We start from the raw sequence: 27,092 nt of genomic DNA, 5'->3' as shown, positions 1-27,092 counted from the left end.
TTGGTCTCAAATGTTTTGTTTAACTTTGAAAGGGGAGATGGAGATGGTTATTATATAGGTATAAGATATATAATTGGCCTAATATAGGAAAAGGATTTGTTTTTCCAATTTGAGTATATAGTTCAATTAGAATATGATTTTAAAGAGCTGTGAATATCTCGAGTTTTGGGAGACGATAGAAAATTAGAAATATTGCACGAAACTTTTAGAATTCTATGTTTATATTTTTCATTTTCACTTTCAGAATTGCTTATAAAACTGTAATTTTATATTTTACAATTTTTACTTATAAAAAATATGAATTCCCGGTTTCTTTTTTCAGCATTTTCATTTCCGTACTATATGATAGAACAAAATATCTCGAAACTAATTTTTTTTCATTTTGATTTTTTTTTTTGACAAACGCAAAGAAAACAATATCTGAAGATTCTCAACCATCCTATCTTCTTTTTGGTAAATAATCCATTTGGATTCACTTCTTTTATACCATTGATAATTTTAGATTTTTCGATCCACTTTAGATCTTTTGAGATTTGACTTTGAATATCAAATTTTGTCAAACTTTTCTGAATTCTCTTGTCACCAATTTAATTAGTTTTTTTTCCTCCTTTTCTTTCTATGATATTATATTGTTATGAAATCAGCAAATAATTTGAGGGGTTAAAAATTGGCGGTAAATCGACATAAATTGTATCGATTAGGTTATAAATTAAGTCAAGCATTTCTTTTATTTTAATTATAATAAGCCATGAGACGCCGAGGTGTATAAATATATATAGACATAACATAAATTTAATAAGTCAGCTGCCACTTCATTATTTATTGACGTAGTTAGTAGAAAATTAATGAACAGAGATTTTGTATTACCCAACACGGAATTCAGAGGTTTAGAATTACAAATTCAAATTTAGGGATTATAGTGGGAGAAAGAAGATAATACGGGGATCTTGGACGAAAATAAGCCAACATTACAGCATTTAAATAACACATATTCCATAATAATTGACCTTAAACATTTTGAAACTTAAGAACTAAAGCTTGAGTTGTTCAACAAACTTCTCCAAATTTTTGAAAGAAGATCCTCCTTCTCTAATACTATCTTCAGCCAACTCCTTCAACTTTAATACATTTTCACTTATACCCTTATCAGAAACCAACTCATTAACTTTCTTCTTAACTTCATACCTCGTAATGATCCCATTTTCATCATAATTCAATTCCAAGCCCATCTTCCAACCATAGCAAACACAAGTCCTGTTGCAAAATTGGAGGGGTTAATCCCGCCAATTTTTATTAGGATTTAGCGATGAATTTTAAATACGTCGCTAAATTAGATTTTAGCGACAGTTTGAAATCCGTCGCTAATCGACTGTTTTCTAGTAGTGTAATAGTTTATTTGATCAACAAGGCTTAAAAGGTTTTTGTAAGAAGTACCATCTTCACCAACACTCTTTTTAACCATTTCTTTTAGTTTTAGAGAATTAACTTTTATATCCTCATCAGAAACCAATTCCTCAATCTTGCTCTTAATCTCATGCCTAGTAATAATCCCATTTTCATCTGAATTTACAGCTAGACCAACTTTCCAAGCTTCACAAATGTAATTTCTGTTATGGAATTGATCCACAATGTAAGGCCAACATAAAAATGGTACCCCCATGCTCACTCCTTCAATCGTAGAATTCCATCCGCAATGCGAAAAGAAACACGCAATCGAAGGATGAGCCAATACCTTCTCCTGCGGCGCCCATTTTACTATTTTTCCAAAAATTTGAATTCTCTTCAAAACGTCAGAGTCCATAAATTCTTCAATTGCTTCTTTGTCCATTGTAAAATCTGACCTAACAACCCATAAAAATGGACGGCCTGTGATTGCAAGACCATGTGCTAGCTCAATAAATTGATGTTGGTTGCAGATCACTGTGCTGCCGAATGCGGCGTAGATGACTGATCCGGTAGGCTGTTGATCGAGCCATCTTAAGCAAGTTGAATCCTCTGAGCATAAGTTTCCAGCAAACATTCCGAAGTGGGCACTTGCGAGCAATGGACCGATAGGTAAAATGTTTGGAATCAAGTGATAGGCTGATGGTTCGAGTTCATAAGAGGAATTCGCTATTACGGAATCAGAAATTTTAATATGTTCTGTAATATTTTTGATAAAATGCTTGTATATAAATTTCTGTCTTTTTAAATCGCCATTAATACTCCATGCGAGTTCGTTCATATTCCATGTAGGAAGTTCTTTAGATAGAGAAATCAACTCTTCTCGTATTGGAAGTCCTGCGGTGAATTTCAAGTATTTTATCAAATACTAACCAAAAAAATTTAAGTGAATCGTGTTATTATAAATTTTTATTCATTGTGGCACTTGATGTAATTATTAAAATATTTAATCATTAAAGACCATCCAATTCTAGTTTAAAAAATCATCAATTGATGTGGACCATATGACACTTGAAGGCTTGGCTTAGTTGGCCAAAACTCTAATGATATGTGTATGAGGTTGAGGGTTCGACTCTCAATACTCACGGCAGTGTGCCTATTTAAAATATGTCTAACATTAACTCCCGCTAACCTCCGCTAACAATTAGAGTGGGCTATCTTTAACAAAAAAAAAAATATGTTGACCATATGAAATCAAGATTTCAATTTGACTATGTCATATGTCATGCTATAATTGGAAATTATTTTCAAAGATGTGACATCTTGAGGTTAAGTATTTTGAGTGAACTACTTTTTATTATATAACGGTTATTGAACCATAAAAAATTATAAAACAACTTCAAACTATAACATTAATCTTTACAAAAAGTTGTTGAATCAAAAAGATATAAATAAAAATTGGTTTGCTCGTTGATTGTATATTTTTGTCTCGTCCACGTCAATAAACTAGTAACAGTTTAAAATAAAAGCAAATTACTCTGAATCTTTTCATATGTAATTCACATATTCGTTTTTTTTGTTTGAAAATCAAATTATATGGTTTCCACTTTTGTTTCTCTCAACAAATTAGTCTTACAATTCATTTGTTGTGTTAGAAATTAAGAAAAAATTAAATTGTAATTTAATCTTTAAATTTATATTTTAATGTCTAAATAAAAATCATATTATAAAGAGATTTAGCAAGTTAACTGCTTCAATTTAATTTAAAATTTATTAATGTTCAAATTTTTTAAAAAAATAGTTTTAAAAACTAGAAGTAAAAAATTAAAACAGAAACAAATTTAAAAACTTTAACAGTAAGAAAACTTAATAATGAATAATTGAAAATATTAAACCGTTGAATTTATAAATTTATAATTTATATTTGTATTAAAAAAAGTTTAAAATTAAATTAATGTTTAAGTTTTTTCAATTATGTCTTTTGCCTCGGTTGACTAACACAAAAAGTGAACGAAAGGACTAAATAGTTGACAGAAACAACAGTGGAGGACCGGAATAATTGGCTCACAAAAAAATCTATTGTTTGGTAACTCTTTTATAATTTTATAAAAATTTGTAACCAAACGAAGAAAAATTCTGGTAACTGCCTTATATTATAATTTATTAACTGTGTTGTAAGTTTTTATAATTCGATAATCATTTTGTAAACAAGATATAGTTTGATAACCGCACAACTATTTAACCATGAGATCTTGTGTTCAAGCACCGGTTGAGCAAATTAACCAAAGAAATGAAAAATTAATTTAGCTACTCATTGAGTAATTGTGCTTACCATAAACATCTAAAATTCCAGCCTCAACAAGCTTAGGAGCATGCAGTATCATTGCCAAGTTTCCTAGCGCATAAGGTACAAACGCGACAGTCTTGATACACATCTTCTTGGCTACTTCTAGTGCCCACCCGTTTGATATATCGGCAATTAGATGCGTAACATGCGTATCATTGTTCGCACAATTAATACTTTCGATCAGATTTTGGAGATGAACCCGCATATACTTCGGTCCATGCTCTATTAATTTCTTTCTATCCTGCTCACCGGATGAGTTAGACTCTAATCCATTAGGAATCGCCACTAAATTTATCGAACAATGGTGTGCGGTTTCACGAGACATTGCGGACATAATTTTCATGTGTATGAACTCTGTGTTAACAAAAGTGACCTTGATGCCGTGGCTAGCAAGATTATATGCCAATTTCATGAGAGGAGCAACATGGCCCTGTGCTGGGTATGGTATAAGTATCACATGTGGTTTGCTAGCACCATTTGAGTTTGACATTTTATGAGTGAATGATTAGTCTCAAATGTTTTGTTTAACTTTGAATGGGGAGATGGAGATGGTTATTATATAGGTATGAGATATATAATTGGCCTAATGTAGGAAAAGGATTTGTTTTTTCAATTTTGAATATAGTTCAATTAGAATATGATTTTAAAGAGCTGAAAATATCTCAAGTTTTGGGAGATGATAGAAAAATAGAAATATTGCACAAAACTTTTGGAATTCTATGTTTACATTTTTCATTTTCACTTTTAGAAATGCTTGAAAAAATATAATTTTATATTTTACAATATTTTCTTATAACAAATAGGCCTAATGGTGAAAAAACTCAAACCTTTAAGACTTGTTGCAATTATATCCAAACCTTTTAATTTTTGCAATAATATCCAAATTGCATTATATTGTTGCAATAATATCCAAATCGCATTTTTTATAGCAATAATAGTCAAATTGATGGCTAAACTTGTTGTTTTCAATTAAGATATTAGGCTATTATTATTTTTTGATGTATAATAGTATAGTAAAAGTCTCAAAAAATGGCAAAAAACTCAAAAAAATTCACATAAAAAGTGCAATTTGGATATTATTGCAACAAAGTAATGTAATTTGAATATTATTGCAAAAATTAAAAGGTTTGGATAAAATTGCAACAAATCGGAAAGGTTTGAATTTTTTTTGCCATTAAGCCTAAAAAATATGTATTCGCCTTGTTTCAGCATTTTCATTTCCGTACTATATCATATAGAACAAATTAGTTCGAAACTTATTTTTCTTCAGATTGTTTTTTTGGACAAACGCAAAGAAAACAATATCTCAAGATTCTCAACCATCCTATCTTTTTTTTGGTAAATAATCCATTTGGATTCACTTCCTGTATACCACCATTATTGATAATTTTAGATTTTTAGATCCACTTTAGATCTTTTGAGATTTGACTTTGAATGTCGAATTTTGTCAAACTTCTCTGATTTCTCTTGTCACCATTTAATTAGTTTTTCTTTTCTCCTTTTCTTTCTATCACATTATTTTGTTACGAATTCAGCAAATAATTTGAGGGATTAAAAATTGGAGGTAAATCGACATAAATTGTATCGATTAGGTTATAAATTAAGTCAAGCATTTTTTTTATTTTAATTAAGCCATGTGGCGCCGAGGTGTATAAATATATATAGACATAACATAAATTTAATAAGTCAGCTGCCACTTCATTATTTATTAACGTAGTTACTAGAAAATTAATGAACAGAGATTTTGTATTACCCAACATGGAATTCAGAGGTTCAGAATTACAAATTCAAATGTAGGGATTATAGCGGGAGAAAGAAGATAATACGGGGACCTTGGACGGAAATAAGCCAACATTACAGCATTTAAATAACATATAAACAAGAGGACATACACACATAATAACTGGCCTTAAACATTTTGAAACTTAAGAACTAAAGCTTAAGTTGTTCAACAAACTTCTCCAAATTTTTAAAAGAAGATCCTCCTTCACCAATACTTTCGTCAGCCAACTCCTTCAACTTTAATGCATTTGCATTTATACCCTTATCAGAAACCAATTCATCAACTTTCTTCTTAACTTCATACCTAGTAACGATCCCATTTTCATCAGAATTCAATTCCAATCCTATCTTCCAACCATAGCATACACAAGTCCTGTTGTAAAATTGGTCTGTAAAATTAGGCCAACACAGCATTGGAACTCCCACATTTATAGCTTCCATGATTGAGTTCCAACCACAGTGAGTCACGTAACACGCGATCGAAGGATGAGCTAATACTTTTTCTTGCGGTGCCCATTCGACAGTCTTTCCGAGTTCAGCCGTTCTGGCTCGGAAAGTGTCGGGATAGTCGATATTGATTCCGTCGATTTGGTCCGAACGAACTACCCATAAAAACGGTTGTCCGGCAAGTTCGAGGCCTAGAGCGAGTTCATTAAACTGATTTTGATTGAATTTTCCAGCGCTTCCGAATGCAACGTAAATGACTGATCCGGTTGCTTGTTTGTCAAGCCAGGTTAAGCAAGATAAATCCTCTGACCAGAAGTTGCCGGTTGGTTTCTCATCTGCAAGCAATGGACCTATAGTTACTAAATCTGGAAGCAAATTGCTAACCGATTCTTCGAGCTTTTCGAACCAGTTGCAGAGGATCCAATCGGGAACTTTGAGGTTTTGATTGACGAGAAGCATATGATGAAATGCAGACTTTTTCATTAAGTCATTCTCAGGAATATTCCAAATAAGATCAGTGTCGTTAAAAACCGGCAAGCTTGGTGATATCTGAATCTTCTCATTCTTTAGCATAGTACCTACAGGAATTAACATTTTCGCCATTCAATCAAACACTCAACTAAGGAGTAAGGACCGTATAATTGAATCGAGTCAAGTTGAAACACTGTCAAGTTGGAGTTCTATTCGACTCTAAATTTTAAGGACCAAAACTCAGCTCAAACTCGATTATCTATACAAATATTATTTAAATTGCTCGATTAGGCTCGTGAGTTTGTCGAGTCAAGTATCTTGATGCTCGAACTCGACTTGGCAATAGACTCGAGTAGCTCCAACTCGAATTCAATCAATCAACATCAAGTCAATATTGAGTATTGTTCGAGTCAATTTCGAATAATTCGCAAGTTAACTTAACTCGGTTACACTCCCTAATATCTAGTATAGAGTTTATGATAAGCTTACCATCATTTGGATCAATTATGCCAGCCTGAATAAGCCTAGGAATGTGCAGTATCATGGCCAAGGCTCCTGGTGCTGCGGTGAAAAATATAGCTTTCTTTAGTCCCATTTTTTCTGCAATCTCCAGAGCCCAACCGAAGATAGAATCTGCAATAACACAAGTGAGTTTTTCTTCATTTTCTTGTTCATTTATAAACTTTGCCAAGTAACCAGGCATGACAGTGAAAATGCTCCGAGTTACAAGCATTTCGTCCTTCCGATCGTCTTCTTTGGGCAATCCATCAGGGACAGAAACTATCCTGACAAATCCCTTATTATCTCCGGTCACGACCGTCTTGATTCGCTCGTGTAAGAATTCTGTAGTGAGAACTGTGACCTTACTTCCATGACAAGCAAGCTTGTGTGCTAATTTCATAAATGGTACAATATGACCTTGTAATGGAAAGGGCAAAAGTAAAAGATGTGAATTGGCTTCAGAAGTATGCTCCATTGTCTTTTTTTTTTATCTTTGGTTTACAAGATCTGGCTCTTATTAATTCTTATCCTCCTCAATTTATGTAGCTAAGATGATTTAACTATTTTATTATTATTATAGTAGACGGGGATCAAATCTGAAATTCTCTTATTTGAGCAATACAATTTAGATATATTTTTTATGAATATTACTATTTAGATTATGTTAGAGATATGATGATTTTTTTTAATTCATGAAATTTCATTAAAAAAAATCTAGGTAGGAGTTTAAATTGTTATAATAACTTTGACATGCCATTTTTGTGTGCGAAATAAAATGACTTAAATTCAGGTCAGTTTGAAAATGAGAAGGGGATGGTAAGTGTAGCCAACTTCAACAATGTTGTTTATTTTTTATTTTCTTTTTGTTTTCCTTTTTTTTTTGGCCTTCAAAAGGGATTTCTAACTAATTGATATCGAAATCTTACTGTAATAGTTTTGCCTTTCTAAGGTGATCTCCTATTGGATAAATACTATGATCCTGAAAATGAGCTAAAATGGTGAAAGGCGAAAAGGTAATGTGGCGAGGGGCTAGGAATATTTAAGTCTGTATAATCAATTCATCAAATAGAGGCTCGTTTGTGTACTCTAAAAAAAATACTTACAAACAAAAACATATCATTAACACAGTATTCAGTCAGTTTGTTTATGTGATCCTACCACCTAATAATAAAGTCACACAAACAATAAAAAGGTTGTGTTAGAAAGAAAAATTGACACTTCAGATATAAAAACGAGGACATTATTTTATGTTGACACATTATTGTAAAACCATATTAAACAAATAGACTGAGCCAACATTCATGATAAGAGCTTATATATTCCCAACTCCTAACCACAGATAATTATCAGTACCTTCGGCCATGATTAAACCACTGGCGAAATAAAAATAAATGTTCACTGAATAAAAAAAAAAGTTAACACAGTCTAATATCCTGCTTAGTGCTTTCAAATATTCAGAAGAAGATATGTTGGTATATGCCTCTTTCATATCAGTTCAATACATCATTACTAAAACGTAATAGCTAATGGAATCTCAACAAGGTAAATTTACAAAGTTTCGATTAAATTTGTCAAATCAGATCAGCCACGGCCTTCAAAACTAATTAATCAGCACCACCAGATGCAAGGGACCTTAAATTGTCTCTCCTTGTTTAGTCCCCAGGATGAAGGCTCACTTTTGTGGCTGAGGACTTGGTCGAGAAGCCCCCAAGTAATTAGTCACCAACCCCATGATCGCAAACCTGGCGTCAGACAACATTAAAATTTAATAACCTTAGTTAGCATAATCCAAACCAACTCGCAATCTGATTTCTTTCTTAGATGTATCTGTGGTATAATGACATACACATTACCAGATCTTCAATCATCAAGTTCAACTTCTTTCTCGATGATCTGCTTATGCTTAATAAAATTAATAAAATTAAACTCTTTTAGCTAATTCAGTATTCTATCAGTAGAATTCTCCTCAAACCGGCTTGGATATCAGTTTTCTATAAGTTCTTGGCGGTGCCTAACTGTAGCCCATGGTTAAAATACATATGACCATTGCGCAGCCACTTTCAAGAGACCCCTAGAAATGTCTATATCAGCAACGAGAAAACACAATCTCTGTCAGCCAGCTCCTACCAAGCCTTCAACACCTGTTAAGTGACCGAACTCTGATTTCTTAGGACAAAACTAGACTTTGTTCATTACAATTTGTCTGTTACATTGGAAACAAATTTCAAGTTGTACAAACAAAAAGGAAGTATTTGACACTATGTAACTCTATTAGATGTCTCAGGCTCATCTCCAAGACGTTCACACAAGTTATCCCTCCTCCCCTTTTCCTCCATCACCCGTTATTCTCGGCAGCATAAAATTCCAAAGATCCAAATCTCTTTGATCTCACCGGCACCAATCATGGTCCTTTCTTCTCTTGCACAATTTTTACTTTTCTTTTATATGATAATGCTGACTATCAGTTTTAGTAAGCAAAGTAATCAGTGCTTAGTTATGGCTTAGATAGGTCATGGTTGCTAGATCTTGAAAATCAGCAGCAAACTCGAGTGGCAGGCCTCAAAGAAAATGAACCAAATTATGTGTCATTGGCTTATATGTAAAGGCAGTCTTATATACACTACCTGAGAGCTCTAAATATATCTATGTCTATAGTTCTATACCTATCCTACAAGCCCATACTTGACTCATCAGAAAAGAAAAACCATCAACCCTCCTCCAAGGGATCTCACAAAGGTGGTCACAATTGTAACCAATAACCTAATGATAAACCGTTTCCGTTGATTCAACTTATATTGGGAAATAGTATTTGTTTAAAAACCTTCCAGGCATCACCCTAGACAAAAACATAAGATTTGAGATTCACACTTGCAATAAAGTATCCAATGCGGTGAATCTATTATCCTGACAGAAACATTTTATTCTGAAAGTGATACTCTTTAATCAGAGCAACAAATCCTGCATAATTGCCTTACACTTCTTAAGCTAAAACTCCAATTCTAAACTGTGCCCCAAGCAGTGCCGGATAACAAGCAGGGAACAACTCAAAAATAAAGTAAGCTATCAAGAAGCAACAATATCTTGCAAAAACCACTGAGAATTGCTTTATTCACAGCCACGGCTCTAATAGTGGAAGAAAACTTTCACATCACAAGAATCTCAGAGGTCTTTAATCTAAATAAAATTAAGCAAGTCACAGAAAACACATGAATGATTGTGGTCATGATCTCTCAGCTATTTATTCGCTAATCTTAGACACTCAGGACTACTTGCATATGGAGATATGTGATGGGTTAGGCCAGAACATCATGATGAAAGTTGGTATCTCAAACTTCAAAAATCACCATTTGCATCGTCCGACATACTTTAGGATATCTCATAGCTTTAGCACTCCTAAAACAGTATGTTGTTGGTGTTCATAAATTTTCTTTCTACCCTTGTATTCCAGTTCTGACAATTCATTATGATTATGTCAACACAAATCGCCACTAGACTGAGATCAGCTGCCACGGCATATTATACTACTAGCTCCCTTTACAAATCATCCACAGTAAATCATAAGTATTTAACCTGCTTTAAATTTTTCTTTTCCAGTTCTTTGCATATGTCACAAACAAACACACATCGACAAACCTAAATTCAATCCTAATCAAATCTCTAACCACTAAACTTTTTAACAGATCTACATTAGAAAAACAGTAATGCATAAAAGCACATGCTATGAGATCAATAACATTAGGTGCAGAACATGCAAAATTAAGCTCAATTCCAGTGAGACAGATTAAAACAAACAAAAAATGATAACGAACTTACATAGTAGCCATAGAGATCTGTTTCAGATCATTCTCGGCATTTCTCATATTGGATAGCGATTGTGCACAGAATATGATTGCAAGCCACGAGCATCCCTTATACTGCCAATACATTATAAATTTAAATTTCAGTAATTAAATTCTATAAGCAATGAGCAAAAATAAAACTATTGAATCGAGCGCAGAAGAAGATATACAAACCCTAAACATAACGCCAGCAACACCAAAAACAACAGCGATGAAACCGGCGTAATCGACCGGTAGATCTTGTGGCGAGATCATCGGTGCTACGTAAGGCTTCGCTGCCGATGGCTGACGTGGATCGTTTGCCGATGACGATGTATTGTGTTGCGACGACATCTCCGATCTATCTCTGTGACGGACAAAAGGAGAACGAGATAGTTTAGACTACGGAGAGATTTGACGGAAATTAAGTTGTAAAATAAACACGATGCTGATGTGGATTTATTATTAGAGAAAATTACTTTCCGGTCCCTGTATATACCATAGTTTACATTTCAATCCCACCTGTTTAAAAATCAAACAAAATTGAACACAATGTGGAATTTAAAAATTTCCTCTTATTATAATAATTAGTTCGATACGCGCAGTCTTAAACCCTGTAAGCGCGTGTATTCCACCTCCACCATCGCCTCCCGTTAATTCAAAAACCCTCCTCTGAGCAGACCATGTCCAGTTAATTAAGGTGGGCCACTGTGCTATGGAAACTCCAGAGAAACCTTCTTCTTCATCATCCTCCTCCGTCTCTCCACTGCCAGCATCAGCGTCTCGGCTATGGAGACCGGCGGCGCAGAGAAACCTGAGAAATCAATGGTCAAAATTAGCCTCCTCCAGAACTGAATGGCTTTCGTGTTCTTCTAAAGGAAGATCACACGCTACTGCTTTTATTAACGCTTATCTCTCTCAAAAGTGATCAGCTTCTTCTTTAATCCAACATTTTTTTTAATTAATACTAATTAATTTATCTAAATTTAGTTGAATGTGAATTTCAGGTACATGCCTTCAATGGAGCTTGGTGTTCTAAAAGACATGCCTGATATTAAAAATAAAGCTTCTTCTAAATTATTCAAGCAACAGGTTAATTCTCTTCTTAGTTAGTAGTATTTGTTTTTCAATTTTGCTTTAATAATTGATTGTAATTTTTTTGTTTTTTGTTGAATTTATAGGAGGTTTATCAAAAACAATTATTGTCATCTTACAAGGATATGGTATATAAACTAAACCATATACTCTAATTTCATTTTTTTCGGGTTAATTGCAAAACAAATTAGTACCTTTAGCGCGAAGTTTCAGCTTTGACAATTTAAAACACAAACTATCGTTTTTGTTAATGGAACACAGAGTAATTTTTCAATAAATAAATGTTGATGTGAACGCCGGAATATATATTGTTTCAGATTCCACATTGGTATTTTTTAATAAATGGCATTCCATATAGTAAAAATTTAGTATTTCATATTTTAATTTGTCAAAGTTGAAAATTCATATTAACATTACAGAATACGCTAAAATTCGTAATCTACTCTGCAATTGTCCTTTTTATAATCTAGTGAGATTGCTGATGTTTTAGACTATGGCTTCTCTTATATTTTTTTTCTGTCCTTTCCTACAGGTGGATATTGTAATAAACATGGTTAATACTAGTAGATTAATGAGGTGCTATGTTAAAGGACCAGCCAGTAGTCCCATCTTGAAATTTTCAAGCACTTCTGAGGATCATAATGACGATTTTGGTGACGGTGGAGGGATTCCTGTCTTTACATTTTTGCCGATTTCTTCTTTTGGTATATTTGCACATTTTATCAAGTTATATTTGTTTGGTTATTTTCTTCTGGTTGAAGTTTGAAATGTTAGGTTTAAATGACTTTTGATTGAATCTTTGATAAAATAATATGTTTATAATGCTGGTCTTTGAATGGTTGCAGAAAAGTTAGCAGATGAACTTGTACAAATGTTTGTTTCTGAGCTAAATTTGAAGGTAATCTGTGCACCGTTAATACTATGATGAGATTATGGCATGACTGAACTTCTGGTTTTGTTCTTCACCGATCAAGAAATTTATTCGGTTTTTTCGACTTTCTGCTATTTGTCTCAGAGACTGCTTGTAGTAGAGTTTGTTACCAGTAGCTGTGAAGATTCACAGGTCAAGGAGTTAATTTGGTCAAATGAACTATATCCTGGAGAATTTGACGATTTGAGCATCTTCGACTTGTACTCCAATGAAACTTGTAAACTAGTGACTCCAAAAATGATGGAACGGGAAAATGCAAAGCCTACCTTGCAGTTCAAGAGCCAAGCAAATCATGAGGTACTGATTTGTATGATTCTATAAACATAAGGATTATCGAATAAAACGAATACCCTCTTTATGATTGATTGAGAGTATTTTAATTCTCATACGCAAGGCCAATTCTTCTTACAACATTTAAAATGTTCAACTTCGTAACTTGGAATCAGACATCTTTATTAAAACTCCGTCAAGATAATTGTAGCTCATGTCAGTATTATTGTAAACCGATGAATTTGCACTTTTGTGCTGACATGCTTTCATGTGCAAGTTGATGCGAATTCTGAAGCTTGTCGAATTGCAGGTTTATCTAACAACATGGCTGGCAGAGGTGAATATAGATACTGATAGGTGAGACTGGGACTCGGAACTAAATTCTGATTTATTTGCTCGCTTGATTGCTATATAGTACATTAAGTAGCTATCAATGGCATATCTCGATATAAAAGATAGTCTAGCGCCTTCAATTTTGATAATTGGTTCATAATATTTTTCAGGGTTGATGAAATTTTTTCAGTAATTGGAGAGGAAATGCATGTGAGCTTGCTTATTTCTTGATAGTCACACTTAAAGGCATGAATGATCTAGCAAAATGCATGAAGCTCGGCTGTTGCTAAGGCATCTTATCATAGCACCAGAAGAACAATCGAACTGCCTTATTTGAACCACATGAACGCATATCAATCGCGAACTAGACTATCAGTTGAGCTCCTACGTCAAGAAACAAAGGGGAAATTTTATAAAAATAGACTAACAAAGTTATATAAATTATTTTTTTATTTTGTACACTTCATAGGTTCACTTCATATCTAAAAGTTAAACACCTTGTACGCCCCGTATGAGCCATGTGTCTTTAAAGCATCTAATATATATCTGATGCATCTTTCTGAGACAAAAATTAAAGTATAATTTTTATTTTTAGTTTGGATAAAGATGATATTTTGGGATTAAAGTGTATTGTTAAAAATTAAGACTCTTTTAGGTAGTTTTATGGTTTTCCAAAAACATTAACGGATAACTGGTGACTGAATGTAAGAACTGTGAGGAAATTACATAGAGATAAATAATTAGCAAGGACTTATGTGCATAGTTTGCATTTTCTATGCCTATCAGATTTCTTTGAAGTCACTTTCTAATCGATTCTATAAGCATAATATTGGAAAGGGGCAGAATAATTAGTTGTGGTTTGTATTGTGATTTTGCTTTTGATTTTCTTTTTTAGGGAAATTGTGATTTTGATTTGTAACCAAAACAGTGAGAGGCTTCAAAACCCCTTGGTAGCTCAAAGCGGATTGCTCTTGATTCATTGTTAACTGCGATCTAACGACCAGTCTTTTGGTGCCGATATTTCTCTTAAAATTCATATTTGAGAAGCTCGTTAAGAATAAGTTTTTCCGATACTACTGGCATTCGGGAGAAATAAACTTGCAGTTGATTAGTTACCTATCTGAATGGATCTCACAACTGATAAGAGGTGCTGATATACTTTCCGGTACATTTGTGACATAGAAGGTGAGCTTTTAGAATAAATGGGAGCTCTGCAATTTTTTCTCCAAAACAAGGATCAAATAATCTAGTAAAAGTACATGCTACATGCCATTTACTGATTCTTGAACCGTCTAATAACTTCTGAAAAATGAATAAATAAGGTATAGCAATACATGTGAAAATTAGATAACCAATCATTTAACAACCTAGAATCAACACATTCCACATTAAACTGATAACAGAAAAGTCGCAACACTTATCCAGAGGCACATATTTTTCAATTTTGTTTTTCCGGAAGAAAAAAAGATGAAAAGAACGACAGATATTGAAGCAGAATAAAATAGAATAAACTTGCATATAAATCAATCAAATAACTAAGAAAATTTTAACATGCTTCTCAAAAGTTTCTTGCAGTAAAGTTTTGCATAAAACGTGTATAGGATGAGAAAGTTTTGGTAATTTTTTCCATTTCATAATTTCAGACAAGTATCCTACATTTTCATAACCAAACCTGCAGTTTCCTTCTCAGCGCAAATGTAAGGACATTAACATGACCACATTAAAATTCTAAGTTGACTCAGAATCTGATAGTCTCCAGAAGGGAACTGACAAGAAGTAAAGTTAGATGCACAAAAAAAAAGGAAAGTATGAAGGCTCATAGAGAAAGAGAGCGTAAGCTGTTGAGGAAACAAAATTGAAACTGCTCGTAACTGTCCATTCAATTTGGCAACTTATCTTTGCATGTTTTTCACCATTTCTTGGAACGTCTAGTCCCACAAATATTTTGTAGCACGGCCAATTTGTACAATATAATAAAAGGGCCAAAATGAAAAATACACAATTATTTCACGAAAACTAGCTATTTCTCACTTTGAGCCATGAAAGTTACTGGCCTCACCCTACCAATCCCCCCCTGTCCCAGCAAAAGCCAGCCATGAAAGTTACTGGCCTCACCCTACCAATCTCCCCCGTCCCAGCAAAAGCCACCCTTCAACCCCCCCCCCCCCCCCCCCCCCCCTCTTTCTTCCTCCAGAAAACAAGGGAGTGCAAAAGGTAAAACCCTTATGTCCCGTTTTAAAATGTGTGATCGGAAGCTTTGCAGGCAAAAGCACACTTATCAATTTTTAGCTAAATTGTGAACATCATTACTGAATCATACTGCCATCTGTTAACCCCCTTTTACAGGAAAAAAATTGGCTGGGAATCCCATCTTCTAATCATTTAATGTATACAAGACCAGATTATACTGTTCAAGAATGAATATGATACTGATGGCCTAGATTGTAAAGATCTAACAGCCTCCCATTGCTTCTAAGGAGACGATCTAGTATTCAGACCTCCTACATGCCCATCCGTGTGGTTATACAGTGAGCAAGCTCCAGTAAATAGGTTGGTAGAAATGATTCGGAGAAGTATGAGGATGTGGAGATAATTGGCCATGAAACAAAAATCAATTAATTAATGGTCAAAGTGAAAAACACTGTACCCCATCAGGGAGATTCCTAGGCATGGGAAGTGCAGTGACATATCTCTGGAGGCAGGATCTCTGAGAATTAGTGGATGCATCAGAGGGCGATGAGTTCTCACCCCCATCAACTTGTCCCCGGCCATGAAATTTTGCAAAACGGTTGATAACAGAATACTTCTCTAGCTCTTGGCATTCCACTCTAAAGTCTAGAACAGATGCTCTTTTATCCAACCTGAATCATTAGCAGACAGCAAAAAGGAACTGTGAGATTGGAAAAGTAACTAAGATAGACATTGTCTTCCATAAATGTTTAAATGGTACTAATAGCCAAGGAGGAAAAGGTCAGTAGCAACAACGGCAAAGAGAGATGAAACCGCAGAAAATCTTTAAAAACACGGAAGCCAGACCCAAATGACACATATGCATCACTTCCTTTAACTGCATCAACACGTAACAAGCTGAAGCAAATTCAAATTGCATCCCCAGACCATTTTTACCCTCAAGTATAAACCTTCAAGTTTAAGCTTCAACTGAACCTACTCTCAACTATTATGAAGAATTTATCACACAGTTCTACTCGCAACTATTATTCAATATTGAAACTGGAATAAGTGTTTTACCTCAAGATATCATTCTCTAGTTTCCCCACTCTACTGATCAGGTCTTCCACAACTTTTGAGAAGTATTGATCTATAATTCTCTCGGATGTCTTCTCCGGAACTCTGAGAAAAGATTATTGTTGTTTGAGAAATTTCCTAATAGCATGGATAGGATAATATTCCCTTGGCGAAAAATATGAATTTCACAAGCAGCCTAAAGCATGCTGATAAAACAGAGCAACTTACAGGTTCCCACTGCTCGAAGGCATCGCATTATCACTTCCAGCACAAGATAGTGTGCTGCAAGCATCTCCAAGGGTTGACCGAGCAACAAAGTGCAAAACACTCTCATATTGTGACATAGCATCTGTAGACAAAATTGATGCTGGAGGAGGACGAAAGAGCAGCTGCATAAGCTGTGTTGTCAATATAAGTCGTTTCTTAGATCTAAATGCTGGTGGTCCGTCGCCTACCATTTGAACTTCATCTTCCATCTGACAAGTAGTATAATTCATGAGACACTAAAATAACTGTCAAAAAAACAAAACTAATAACAGTGATATAGAGTCAGAAAGCCTGTATCGGCGATGTATATACCTTCTCAGTCAATCTGTTGGCTACGCGAGACCAGTCTAATTCCGCAGTACTGCACCCCAAAAAATACCAACATGTGTTAGAATAGCTGAGAAAAAAAAAATCCTGCCACATGATATACAAACACTTATATAGGATATGTAGTTCCGTGCACACTAGCAGGCCAAAATATTTTTGGGATAAAAAAGAAATTCAAAAATCAACATGATCCATTAGCTCCATCAATAAAGAAAAGAGAAGGCACTCGTCAATGTGAAATTTACAACACCCACCTAACATTAAGCATTTGAAGTCCATGAGCCACCTGCCTATGCCACGGGACAAGTTCTGATGTAGCACTTTTACGCTTCTTTGGTCTCGCCATAGTTAAGGTTACAGCAGCAGCATATGGATTCGTCAACAGAGGCGAAGACAGACCCTCACTTGCAACAAAAGAAGAGGTTGATCCTTTTTGGAGTAGACCATGCTGATTGGCATCAGCTGCAATAGCATTTCCTTGCTCCCCTGGAGCATGAGGATACAAACTATTGGAAGGTCTTCCGACAGGTTTATGCGCATCATGCAAAGGTAAAATCTGCCCATTTTTAAAAGTTCCATACTGATCAAACCAGGATGGAGCCATCTGGGGACTGATATGAGAATGCTCAGTTCTCACAGGAACTGCACTACTAGTAGCAACATTCTGAGAATCATTTCGACCAAATGCAAGCATCTCCTGAGAACAAATATTTGTATCTTGAGGATCCGTTGATTTTGCTGAAAAGTTTAGCATATCAGAATCACCAGAGGGAATTGAAGTACAATCTCTTGTTGCATCTCTAACCATATTATTCTGAGCATCAAACTGCTGTCCTCCTTGGAGGCCTACCTTTTGAGAATCCCCAACATCATCTTGACCTTTAAATCTCTTCAAACTTCTATTCTCCAAATCAACTTCCGCCATTTTTATGTTCTGAACTTGGTGAGTTAAGGGGTAATTTTGATGCCAAATGTTATTGGGCCTTAAAGACCTGCCAAAAGCTTCAATCTCTCTTTGTGTACTGTTGCAATCTGATGTAGGAGTGCCGGCGACAAAATTTGCAACAGATTCTTTTCCTTGTGAAACCCTTATTGTCTTCTGTGCAGGGTCATTCTCAGGTGCAACTTGCTGCGACTGTTCCCCTTTTGCAGACTCCATTGCAAAATTTGCATGTGAATTCCCGGAAGATACACCAGACTCAGATGGCCTCATCCCTGTCATTAGTGCACTGTTACCCGGTTTCTGTGATATAGAGGAAGTTGTTTCAGATTCATTATTCAGTTGAAGATTAGACTTAGAGATATTGGATGAAACCTTCAAAGGCTGCAGCCCAGATGAATGTTGCGGAACAGAAACATTGGTCCATGTACCGGACGACATTTTTGCTGAAGCACTCTCCTGTAATGTGCCAGATACAAACGAATTTTTCTGAGCTGGCACAGACTCTAGAATGGGGAATTGGGGGAAAGAATCTCTTGCATTATTTTGGTTTTCATTACCCAGCTGAGGTATTTCACCGGATGGAGCAACACTGTTTTGCGAAGTACTTCTAGGTGCCGACTGAGCACTCTTAGCTCTCACAAAAGATTCATTCATCTGTTTTGACTGGGAAACAAACCTATCCAAATAAACATTGACAGGTTGGCTGTTAGTTGCCTGTCCACCGATATCATACATTTGTTGATTTTGAAGATGACTTTTTGAATAAGGAAATCCCGGGGGAAACCCAGCAGGAAAATTTCCATGAGGACTCTTCTCAATATGTCGACCAGTACCAGAAACATTATTCCTCGATTCTACTTGAGATGTTTCATGGGAAGGAGGCAAGGCCTGAACAGAGGATGTAGACGCCAACCATGTTTGGCTCTTTTCCCCTACTTCAGGAGGGGCACGAATTAAACTAGAGGAGTTTGTAGTCTGGGAGGGGTTCTGAGAAGAAAATCCATGATCGTGAATGGGCAAGAGTTGAGATGGGGGAGCAAGTTGTAAACCAAAACCCTGAGATGTGGATGACTGGTTATGTTGGAGGTGAGCAGATCCAGCAGAACTTCTTATTTCGTGCATCTCAGAAGACTGATTGCAGTCGGAAGAGCTAAAATGTGCTGCATTTCCATGCTCTCTTGATTGATCCACCTTATGAAGAAGCTCAAGCATATTCTGACTGCAATAGATCTTAAAATAAACATGACTCGTGCAAGAAAAAATAAAGAAATAAGCAGCAGCACCAGAAAGCAAATCACATAATGAATGGTAAATAATGGGAACCATGCCAAACGAGATTGTTTTAAGAACAAGCAAGCAACTGTTTCAAAATAAAAATAACAATAAGGAAAACTAACCGACACATTCAAATGATTAAAGTGCTAACACTAGAAGCACTACATTAGAAACCAAGAAATTAAATACCTTGATGATGTTGTTTTGCTTTTTGCATTTTCAAAAACATGTCGGTCAAAGGAAGTAGAAGTGCTAGGTGCAGAACCTGAAAGTCTGTATTTCATTTCATTTGAGCCTGTTGTTTCTCCTTGAAAACCAGGAAACTGACCCTGTAAATAAGTATTAAAACAGATACAATGAACAATAAACTTTCTTCTCTTGCTTTTTTTACAGCAGAATGGCACTTAGCATGATCCTTAAGTTTGAAAAGAAGAAAAGAGAAATGACATGAACCTCATAAAGAAAAGTAAGCAATTACCTTCTCATTTTGCAGAGATTTAGTTGTCTGAGCAGGAAATGTTGATTGTCCAAAACCTCCATGGCTATGACCTTTAAACCCTTGAGAAACCTGTGTTTGCTGCAAATGTGCAGCATTTTTTGTTCCATAAGAAGGTTCAAGATCAGCATCCAGATCCCCCATAGGATGATATTGAAATTTACGAACTCCAGAAGACTTCCTATTAATATGATCAGATGCCTTTAGTTTTCCCCCAGACGGATGATTTTCATCTAGCCAGGCATTTTCTCTCCCTCCACTGGTGGCAGTGTAGTGGGGTGCATTACCAGAGCTATCGTGTTTGAATTCCTTTGAATCAGGATAATCATGAGATTCATCAGCCCCATTGCTCACATTACTATTTCCTGGTGACTCAAAAGTTTGATGACTCTTGTCCACACGAAATTGGAACTTTCCAGGGAACTCGTGTCCTCTAGAGTTGACTGAAGAATTAACATGTTTCCAGATATCAATATTACTACCATTGGGAGGCTGTTGACTGTTCTCCTGGTTCTCCCTTACATTGCTTGAATCAGGCAATGCAGCAACTTGACTGCGGTTAGAATTTGCTCTTCTTACCTGCGCGCTTCCAGGGGTGGATTTTGCATTCTCCATTTCAGTAAATGAATTAGAAACAGTATCAGTCTTCCACATATCAGCACCATAACCTGTTGCCTCAAACATGGGACTCTTATTCTCAACATCCTGAGAAGATAGTGATGATTTTTCATTCCCCTGGTTCTTCATAATAGCACCTGCACCAGGTAACACAGAATCAACAACTTTCCAATTATTTTTCCTGCTTGGTTGACCACCAGTACTATACGAGGATAAACTCTGTTCATTCATCCAAGAACCTGATATAGTTTTTGCAATTGGGTGTGCATCTGAAGAATGAGAAACCTTTTCATTATTATTATTACCTTCAGAAATAGGTGTTTGCAGAAGTTTGCGATCCAACCATTTGGTTCCTTCTCCCGAAAAGGGCTGAGCAAATCTCTGAGAAGGACTGGCACGAGGCATCTCACTCTGTTCATTTGATATACTGACTCCGGAGTGCTTAACCCCTGCAAAATTATTATAGCTGACAGCAGTGTTGTTGCCATCGGGCAGATTACAAGGACTAGCTTTTGGCAAAGAGCCTGCCTGCAATCTGTTATTAGCCCAATTGGATTGTTGTTTGCCACTGTCATTAACAGTTGCCGCTGACTGATTCTTGCATGCAGGTTCGCTACTTTGGTAAGCCACATCACTCCACTCTTCTTGATGCCCAATATCAGCAGTAGATGTTTCTGCTACGGCAGATTGCATGAGAGCACTCCAACTCCCACTTTGTAAAGAAGGAAATGCCCCAAACAAATCTGAGCCTTCTGACATATTATAACCTCCTGAACCCATGTTTGTCCCCCTGCCAAAAGATTCCCACAAATTATCATCTGAACCAAACAAAATCTTTTCCTCAGTTGGATCTAGGGTGGCCACATTCTGCGAAGGGGCAACCTGCGCCACTGTTTTCTCCGATGCAGTTTCTGATGTGCCAATCAGATCCTGCTTTCCATGAAATCCCTGGCCAGAGCAATTGCTTTGCCTGAGATCTACATGCTGCAAGTTTTCAAACATAAATCCACCACTTAAACCTTGACTATCAGCAGTCCCTGCCATACTTTTTCCCTGATACCCCTGTCTAGAAACCAAAGTGCTATCCTGCATGCTAGCTTGATCTGGAAACCCAGTATACTGATTACCCAGGAAGGAGTTGCTGCTTCCTGACATACGATGTTGCATAGATTTGTCCGTTTGGACAGGAGAAAACTGGTTTGCAGCAACTCTTGATCCAGAGATGGGGACGCCATAAAGAGACTGATCAACATGCTGAGGAATCATTCCCATCAAGCGCGGTGTTTGGCCTTGCTCAGGGGAAAACATTAGTCCACCAGAAGATCCTTGCATAGCTGGAGACATGCTACGCTGTGGCCAGTTCATATTAGCTGTCATAAGCTCCGGCTGCCATTGATAATTAGATGCATCATGCATGGGAATGCCGTTGATGAGAGATGATGGAAGAGGGCCAGCTGCCTGCTTTGCAAAAGTGGAAACCTGACTTCCAGAATTCAGTTGCCTTCCTTCTTGTTGCTGCAATTGTTGCTTCTGATGCTGCTGTTGCCTCTGAATATCTTGCATTTGCTTGAGCATGGCCTGTTGATGTACAAGCTGCATGTCATTGATCCCAGACTGCTGCCTTGGAATAGATAGGAACGTGCCAGGACGCTGGCTACTCATTTGCTGCTGACCTCCCAAAAAATCATAATTAACAGGAGGATCATTAAAATCCATCCTTACAGAATTTTTCTTCTGAAGTTCGGGACCACTTCCTATTTGTGCATCAAGAAATGAAAAACCTCTTGATGTCAGATTTCGTGGATCAGATTCTGAATCCACTCCCAAAAAGTTTGCTTCATTCTGCCTTGTCTGGAAAACCTGGTTCCCATGTGCGTAGCCATTCAAAGTCAGTTGGTTTTGAGATTGACTTCTAACGAACTCAGGCCTCAAAATTGATTGAGAAAAACTCACACCATGCTGCGACCCTGATGATTGTCCCCCATTTCCTCTCTCAGAATCAGCTGGCATAAAATAAAAAAGAGAAGAAAAAAATATCTTTAACAAAGTAGCCATCAATCCAAAATATATGCATGAAAGTCAAATCATCTGAATAACTTACATAAAGAAACATTATTCGTGAAATCAAGAACGTGCAATGAGCATGTAAATAGTTGATACCTGATTGCTGTACAGGGTGATTCTTTAGATGAGATATAAATGGTGTGCCGATCTGTCTCTGACCAATCCACTGATTGTTACCTAACCCTTGCCAAGTCCCTTCAACAACCTCCGGGAGGTGCTGGCTCTGAGATAAGTTCTCTTGGCCAAAGAAATTATGGATCCTATCTCCAACTTCGTTTCCAGGCATAGATAATCCGCCAAACAAGTTATCAGCAGCTAAGACTTTGAGATGACAAAAGAAACACCTAAATGGGAAACATAATTTCCACTATTTATAATTATAAATTGACAAATGATTGGAGAGAATGAATTATAACATTAAATCTTAAATAGTACAAGCATATTCAAACCTCCTTTCTGCTCATTTAATCGTCCCACGAACTGCCTCATTCTTGTAAATTCAGAATCGGAATCTGCATAAAATGGCTTTGAGGACCTAAATATTGACAAAAGATAATTCCGGCATAAGCATGAACTAATTGTAATAAGTTCACATGTCCAAAGTTCAAATAAAGACAAAACTTTAAGCGCATGAAGCAGACAAAAGACTGAAACAATAACTTCAGGTTATTTAACTAGAAAACACAGACTATATATATGCTCCTTTGTAAATGGGGGATTAAGGAATAACAAACAAGAAATGTGAATAATTGAATAAGCACAAGCAAAAGACATTCTTATTTGGTAAATAAAAGATCAAAGACGCATAACTTATACATTTTGCAACTGTAATAACAAGAAATTGCAACAGACTACAAACTGATGGTTTACATAATTGAACCTAACCAATTAGGTTTATGATAAAACCAACAAAGTTGGTTGATTAGGATAAATTTCTATGGACCACTTGACCTTTCTACCATTGACTTAACTATACTATAGAAATTTACTTGACTCACAAAGTGAGTTTAAGTGCGAAATAGCTAAGGAGTATCAAATCTTTCACTATTTCTCTCAATTTGAAAATCCAAGATTTAAATCCGTATCCTTCTTCGATTTCTCTTAAATAGAGTTAAAACATTATACTTCTATCGCCCATCCACCAGAGACTGTGCAGTGAATATAATTCAGTTGTCAGAAACTAGTTAACCTGAATAAAGCAACCAACTAAGGCTGAGAATAAAACATATATCTATTTTTAATGTATGAAGCTACCCTCTCCAAAAAACAAATCAACCTCATTCAAGGTCATCCTTGGGTAGGTTACTGAATTGCATACAGCATTTTCATTAGAAACCAGACATCCCACCTACATGTAGTCAATTAGCATTAACCAATTGATCCAGCAATAAAATTCTGAATGGATTGCAGATACACCTATATGTAGTCAATAACCATGGGTAACAAACAAACTAAAGGAACAATGATATCCTGAATGGAGTGCAAATGCACCTGTATGCCTTTTTGACTTCCAAGACAAAAAAATCGAGTTCCTTCGCACTTCTTTGAACTTAACTATTATTCCCTCGTTGGAATCTCAAAGGCTGAGATTCATCGACCAACCAAATTTTAGGGAAAAAAAGACAGCTTTAGAATAGTAAAATCCACACCTAAAAGGAGCACAGGTGTTAGCAACCCTAAGTTTAAACTGAACTTAGGAATATATAATGAACAGCTAATTCAGTCACAGCTCTAGAGACATTTAAAATACCATTGCACGTAAACCAAATAAAAAACAAAAAAGTCTTCCCCCCACAAGGCCCCCCAACATGACATATAGTATTTCACCTTGAAATATCAAATCATCTTCATTAAAATTTCTTGTTTGTACTAGGTAAGACTGTAAGCAAGGAATTTTATCAACTATCCTCTCCAAGTGATTCCCAAGCTCTCCATCAATTCACCTCCGGTACGACAATATGTTATGCATCATCCCAAATTACAAAGCATTACAAATATAAATAGAGAATGCCTGAAAAAAGGCCAAATCTAAGCAGATCAAACAGTAAGTAACGTTAGAACCAAATTTTAAAGCAAACACAACAACACATAGCACATAAGCACTTAAGCAGCATCAATTATAAGCTCTATAACTCTGCAAACAAAGGCTACTAATCATGCCCAATCTGACAAAACTAACATCAGTACCATGAAACCAATCAGCAGCATAATGTAACATAAAATTTATAGATAATTAAACTCCATACTATCAATTCAAAAAAAAAATGCAGACTTCAAACTGAAAGCAATGGAAATTGCCATTACCAGCTAAACTCAACATTTGAACTACTAAAAAGTAACAGCTTTAAACTTAAAACAAACAACATTTACCTCAAAACCCCTTAAACCTTCAAATTCACCACCAATTTCCCACAAGATCGAGAAATCCACACAAACACAAAACAAAAACCTAATAGAATTCCAAAACAAGCTTAAACACAGCTGCCCAAGACTAAAGCACCAAAATGAAAGCATAGATTCAGTGTAACAATGCAATTAAAAAACTAAAAAGTAAGGTTAGGGTTTTAAGATAAGAGAACTCACAGTTTGAGTTTTAAACCGTGTTTTCTGAGCCTTTGTAATCGATCTTCTTCTTGTTAAAGGAGTGTTGGTGGTGGTGTTGGTTAATTTCTTGAATAATTTTTTAGGGTTTGAAATCGATAGATTTATGTGAAATTGTTGGAGAAATGATAAAGAAAACGTAAATAAATAATTAAATAAAAATAATATTTTTTTAGAAATGAAAATGAGCCGTCTCGTTCTTTTTTAGCTCGGACATAGAAAGAGAGAGATAAAGCGATCGAAATAGTGTGCGAAATTTTCAACGAACTGAGTGCGGATCAAAAGTTGAGTCCGGGTGGGTTTATAAGTTTGGATCCGAATGTAACCAAGTAATTTGCCATAAACACTTCATGAATCTTGTTTATTTATCTACATAGTATAAATTTATTTATTTTAGAACATCAACTCAATCTATAGTAGACCCTCTAATAATTAATACTCAATAAATTAATTCTAATAATTAAATACAATTTCAGAAAATCAATTTCAATTTTACATCATATAAGATATTTAATAAATTAATAATTTTAATAATTCTAATAATTGATGGAGTCTGCTTTCTGATCCGGGAAATACACCTTCAAAACAGGATAGAAACTAACCGGAACGGTGGTTGTCCGATTAACTCTCAGATGCTAAAGTCACTTTACAGTTTTGAGCAGCGTTTTGAATATATAAATGTAATTGTGTGTTTAGGCATATCACATGCTCCTTTTATAGTAAATGGTTGCACAACTAGTGGAGTTGTAGTAGGAAAGTTAATCCTATTTTGTAGAGTTTGACCCTGATTAGAAGTAATTTTTCTTATTCAGACATGAGTCTTATTAGAAACGTTTTCATAAATAGTCTCGTCTTTCTAAGTTAGAGTTTATCTTTTTAAGTTGGACTTCGTATCCAAATAGGTAATATACTCGAGAATATTCAGTAGATCTGGTAATCCGTCCAATCCCAGGGTCGACGCGCTTTGTCCGGGTCCTCGGGGATTCGGCATTATGCCTGTCGGATAGGTCGTGGCGGATCCTGTTGATTCGGCCACCTGTTTCGTATGTTTTGGTCCTTCGTTTAGGAGTCTGCTATCGTCTGAGAATAGATCTCCCGTAACTCGGCCACATTGTAGTTAAGATAGGATTCGCTATCCATCAATAATTAATAATTTTTAATCCACCGTGTATATTAATTATTAGAGGGTCGACTGTATTGAGAAGAAAGTATATGATTAAAAAAAATTAAATTTAAATTTAAAAATTAAATAAATTTTATTCATCAACTTAAATGTAAATTATTTTATTTATTAATTTTAGGCCTAATTACTTAAAAAAAACCCTCATCTTATAATGTTTTTATAATGTTTCAATTTACCATCGTACTCCTCCGATTTAGGAACATGTCACTTAATTATTATTTTTAAATATTTTTTATTTATTTTTTACAGTCCTCGTGCTCCTCCTTCCATGAAAGGATAGAAGGAGAAGCGGATATGTTCCTTCCTTCCATGGAAGTAGGAGCAGCTCGTGCTCCTCCTTTGAAGAGAGAATTGAAAAAAAAAATAGTAATAGATTTATTTTATATAAATTTTATTTATATTACGGTTTTTGATTTAAAAAATTATTGATGATTAATATAAATTAAATAATTATTGTCAATTGAATTTTTAAGGACGAAGGTGTTTTTGTACAATTAATAACATTAACGTCTAATTAGAATATAAGTTAAAAATAAAGGACTATTTTAACCTTTTTTCAAATAAAAAGAGGTTAATTTAGTAATTTGGGGTAGAGGCAAAACATGAAAACTCAAGATAGGGTACAATTGAACTTTTTTATAGGTTAAGGTATAAATGCAAAAACGTTATAAGGTGGGATTTTTTTTAAGTAATT

General features: G+C 35.4%; 5 protein-coding genes across 11 annotated transcripts; 1 reads left to right on the top strand and 4 right to left on the bottom strand.

Moving 5' to 3' along the window:
* Nucleotides 1-842: 842 nt before the first annotated feature.
* Nucleotides 843-4,220, bottom strand: LOC126672869 (UDP-glycosyltransferase 83A1-like). Its single transcript, XM_050366817.2, has 2 exons — nt 3,716-4,220; nt 843-2,280 (listed from the first exon to the last, which is right to left on the bottom strand). The coding sequence occupies exons 1-2, from the start codon at nt 4,218-4,220 to the stop codon at nt 1,331-1,333; spliced, it is 1,455 nt and encodes a 484-aa protein (XP_050222774.2). The 3' UTR covers nt 843-1,330.
* Nucleotides 4,221-5,458: 1,238 nt separating this feature from the next.
* On the bottom strand, nt 5,459-7,595 carry LOC126673370 (UDP-glycosyltransferase 83A1-like). The gene is made up of 2 exons (XM_050367491.2): nt 6,920-7,595; nt 5,459-6,537 (listed from the first exon to the last, which is right to left on the bottom strand). The coding sequence occupies exons 1-2, from the start codon at nt 7,404-7,406 to the stop codon at nt 5,663-5,665; spliced, it is 1,362 nt and encodes a 453-aa protein (XP_050223448.1). The 5' UTR covers nt 7,407-7,595; the 3' UTR covers nt 5,459-5,662.
* A 718-nt stretch (nt 7,596-8,313) lies between these two features.
* On the bottom strand, nt 8,314-11,195 carry LOC126673373 (protein Asterix). The gene is made up of 3 exons (XM_050367495.2): nt 10,945-11,195; nt 10,745-10,845; nt 8,314-8,673 (listed from the first exon to the last, which is right to left on the bottom strand). The coding sequence occupies exons 1-3, from the start codon at nt 11,101-11,103 to the stop codon at nt 8,604-8,606; spliced, it is 330 nt and encodes a 109-aa protein (XP_050223452.1). The 5' UTR covers nt 11,104-11,195; the 3' UTR covers nt 8,314-8,603.
* Nucleotides 11,196-11,350: 155 nt separating this feature from the next.
* On the top strand, nt 11,351-13,983 carry LOC126673371 (uncharacterized). 2 transcript variants are annotated; one of them, XM_050367493.2, is made up of 8 exons: nt 11,351-11,673; nt 11,757-11,841; nt 11,931-11,972; nt 12,377-12,548; nt 12,690-12,742; nt 12,860-13,072; nt 13,356-13,402; nt 13,549-13,983. In XM_050367493.2, exons 1-8 carry the CDS (start codon nt 11,465-11,467, stop codon nt 13,607-13,609), a joined length of 882 nt encoding a protein of 293 aa, XP_050223450.1. In that variant the 5' UTR covers nt 11,351-11,464; the 3' UTR covers nt 13,610-13,983. The 2 variants fall into 2 exon arrangements, with proteins under 2 accessions (XP_050223450.1, XP_050223451.1); XM_050367494.2 differs by lacking the exon at nt 11,931-11,972.
* Nucleotides 13,984-15,219: 1,236 nt separating this feature from the next.
* Nucleotides 15,220-25,494, bottom strand: LOC126673367 (uncharacterized). Of its 6 annotated transcripts, none has more exons than XM_050367486.2 (12): nt 25,198-25,494; nt 23,064-23,149; nt 22,711-22,958; nt 20,856-22,553; nt 19,915-20,687; nt 19,626-19,765; nt 18,534-19,380; nt 17,473-18,461; nt 17,204-17,252; nt 16,853-17,100; nt 16,628-16,729; nt 15,220-16,239 (listed from the first exon to the last, which is right to left on the bottom strand). In XM_050367486.2, exons 3-12 carry the CDS (start codon nt 22,898-22,900, stop codon nt 16,005-16,007), a joined length of 5,271 nt encoding a protein of 1,756 aa, XP_050223443.1. In that variant the 5' UTR covers nt 22,901-22,958; nt 23,064-23,149; nt 25,198-25,494; the 3' UTR covers nt 15,220-16,004. The 6 variants fall into 6 exon arrangements, with proteins under 6 accessions (XP_050223443.1, XP_050223444.1, XP_050223438.1 ...); XM_050367487.2 differs by having other exon boundaries at nt 17,473-19,380; nt 20,856-22,410; nt 22,504-22,553; XM_050367481.1 differs by adding an exon at nt 24,985-25,063 and having other exon boundaries at nt 17,473-19,380; nt 25,198-25,493.
* Nucleotides 25,495-27,092: the final 1,598 nt, after the last annotated feature.

The sequence above is a fragment of the Mercurialis annua genome, linkage group LG3 (genome assembly GCF_937616625.2).
Source record: "Mercurialis annua linkage group LG3, ddMerAnnu1.2, whole genome shotgun sequence".
In the NCBI taxonomy this organism is placed as follows: Eukaryota; Viridiplantae; Streptophyta; class Magnoliopsida; order Malpighiales; family Euphorbiaceae; genus Mercurialis; species Mercurialis annua.
This window is presented reverse-complemented; position numbering and strand designations above follow the sequence as displayed.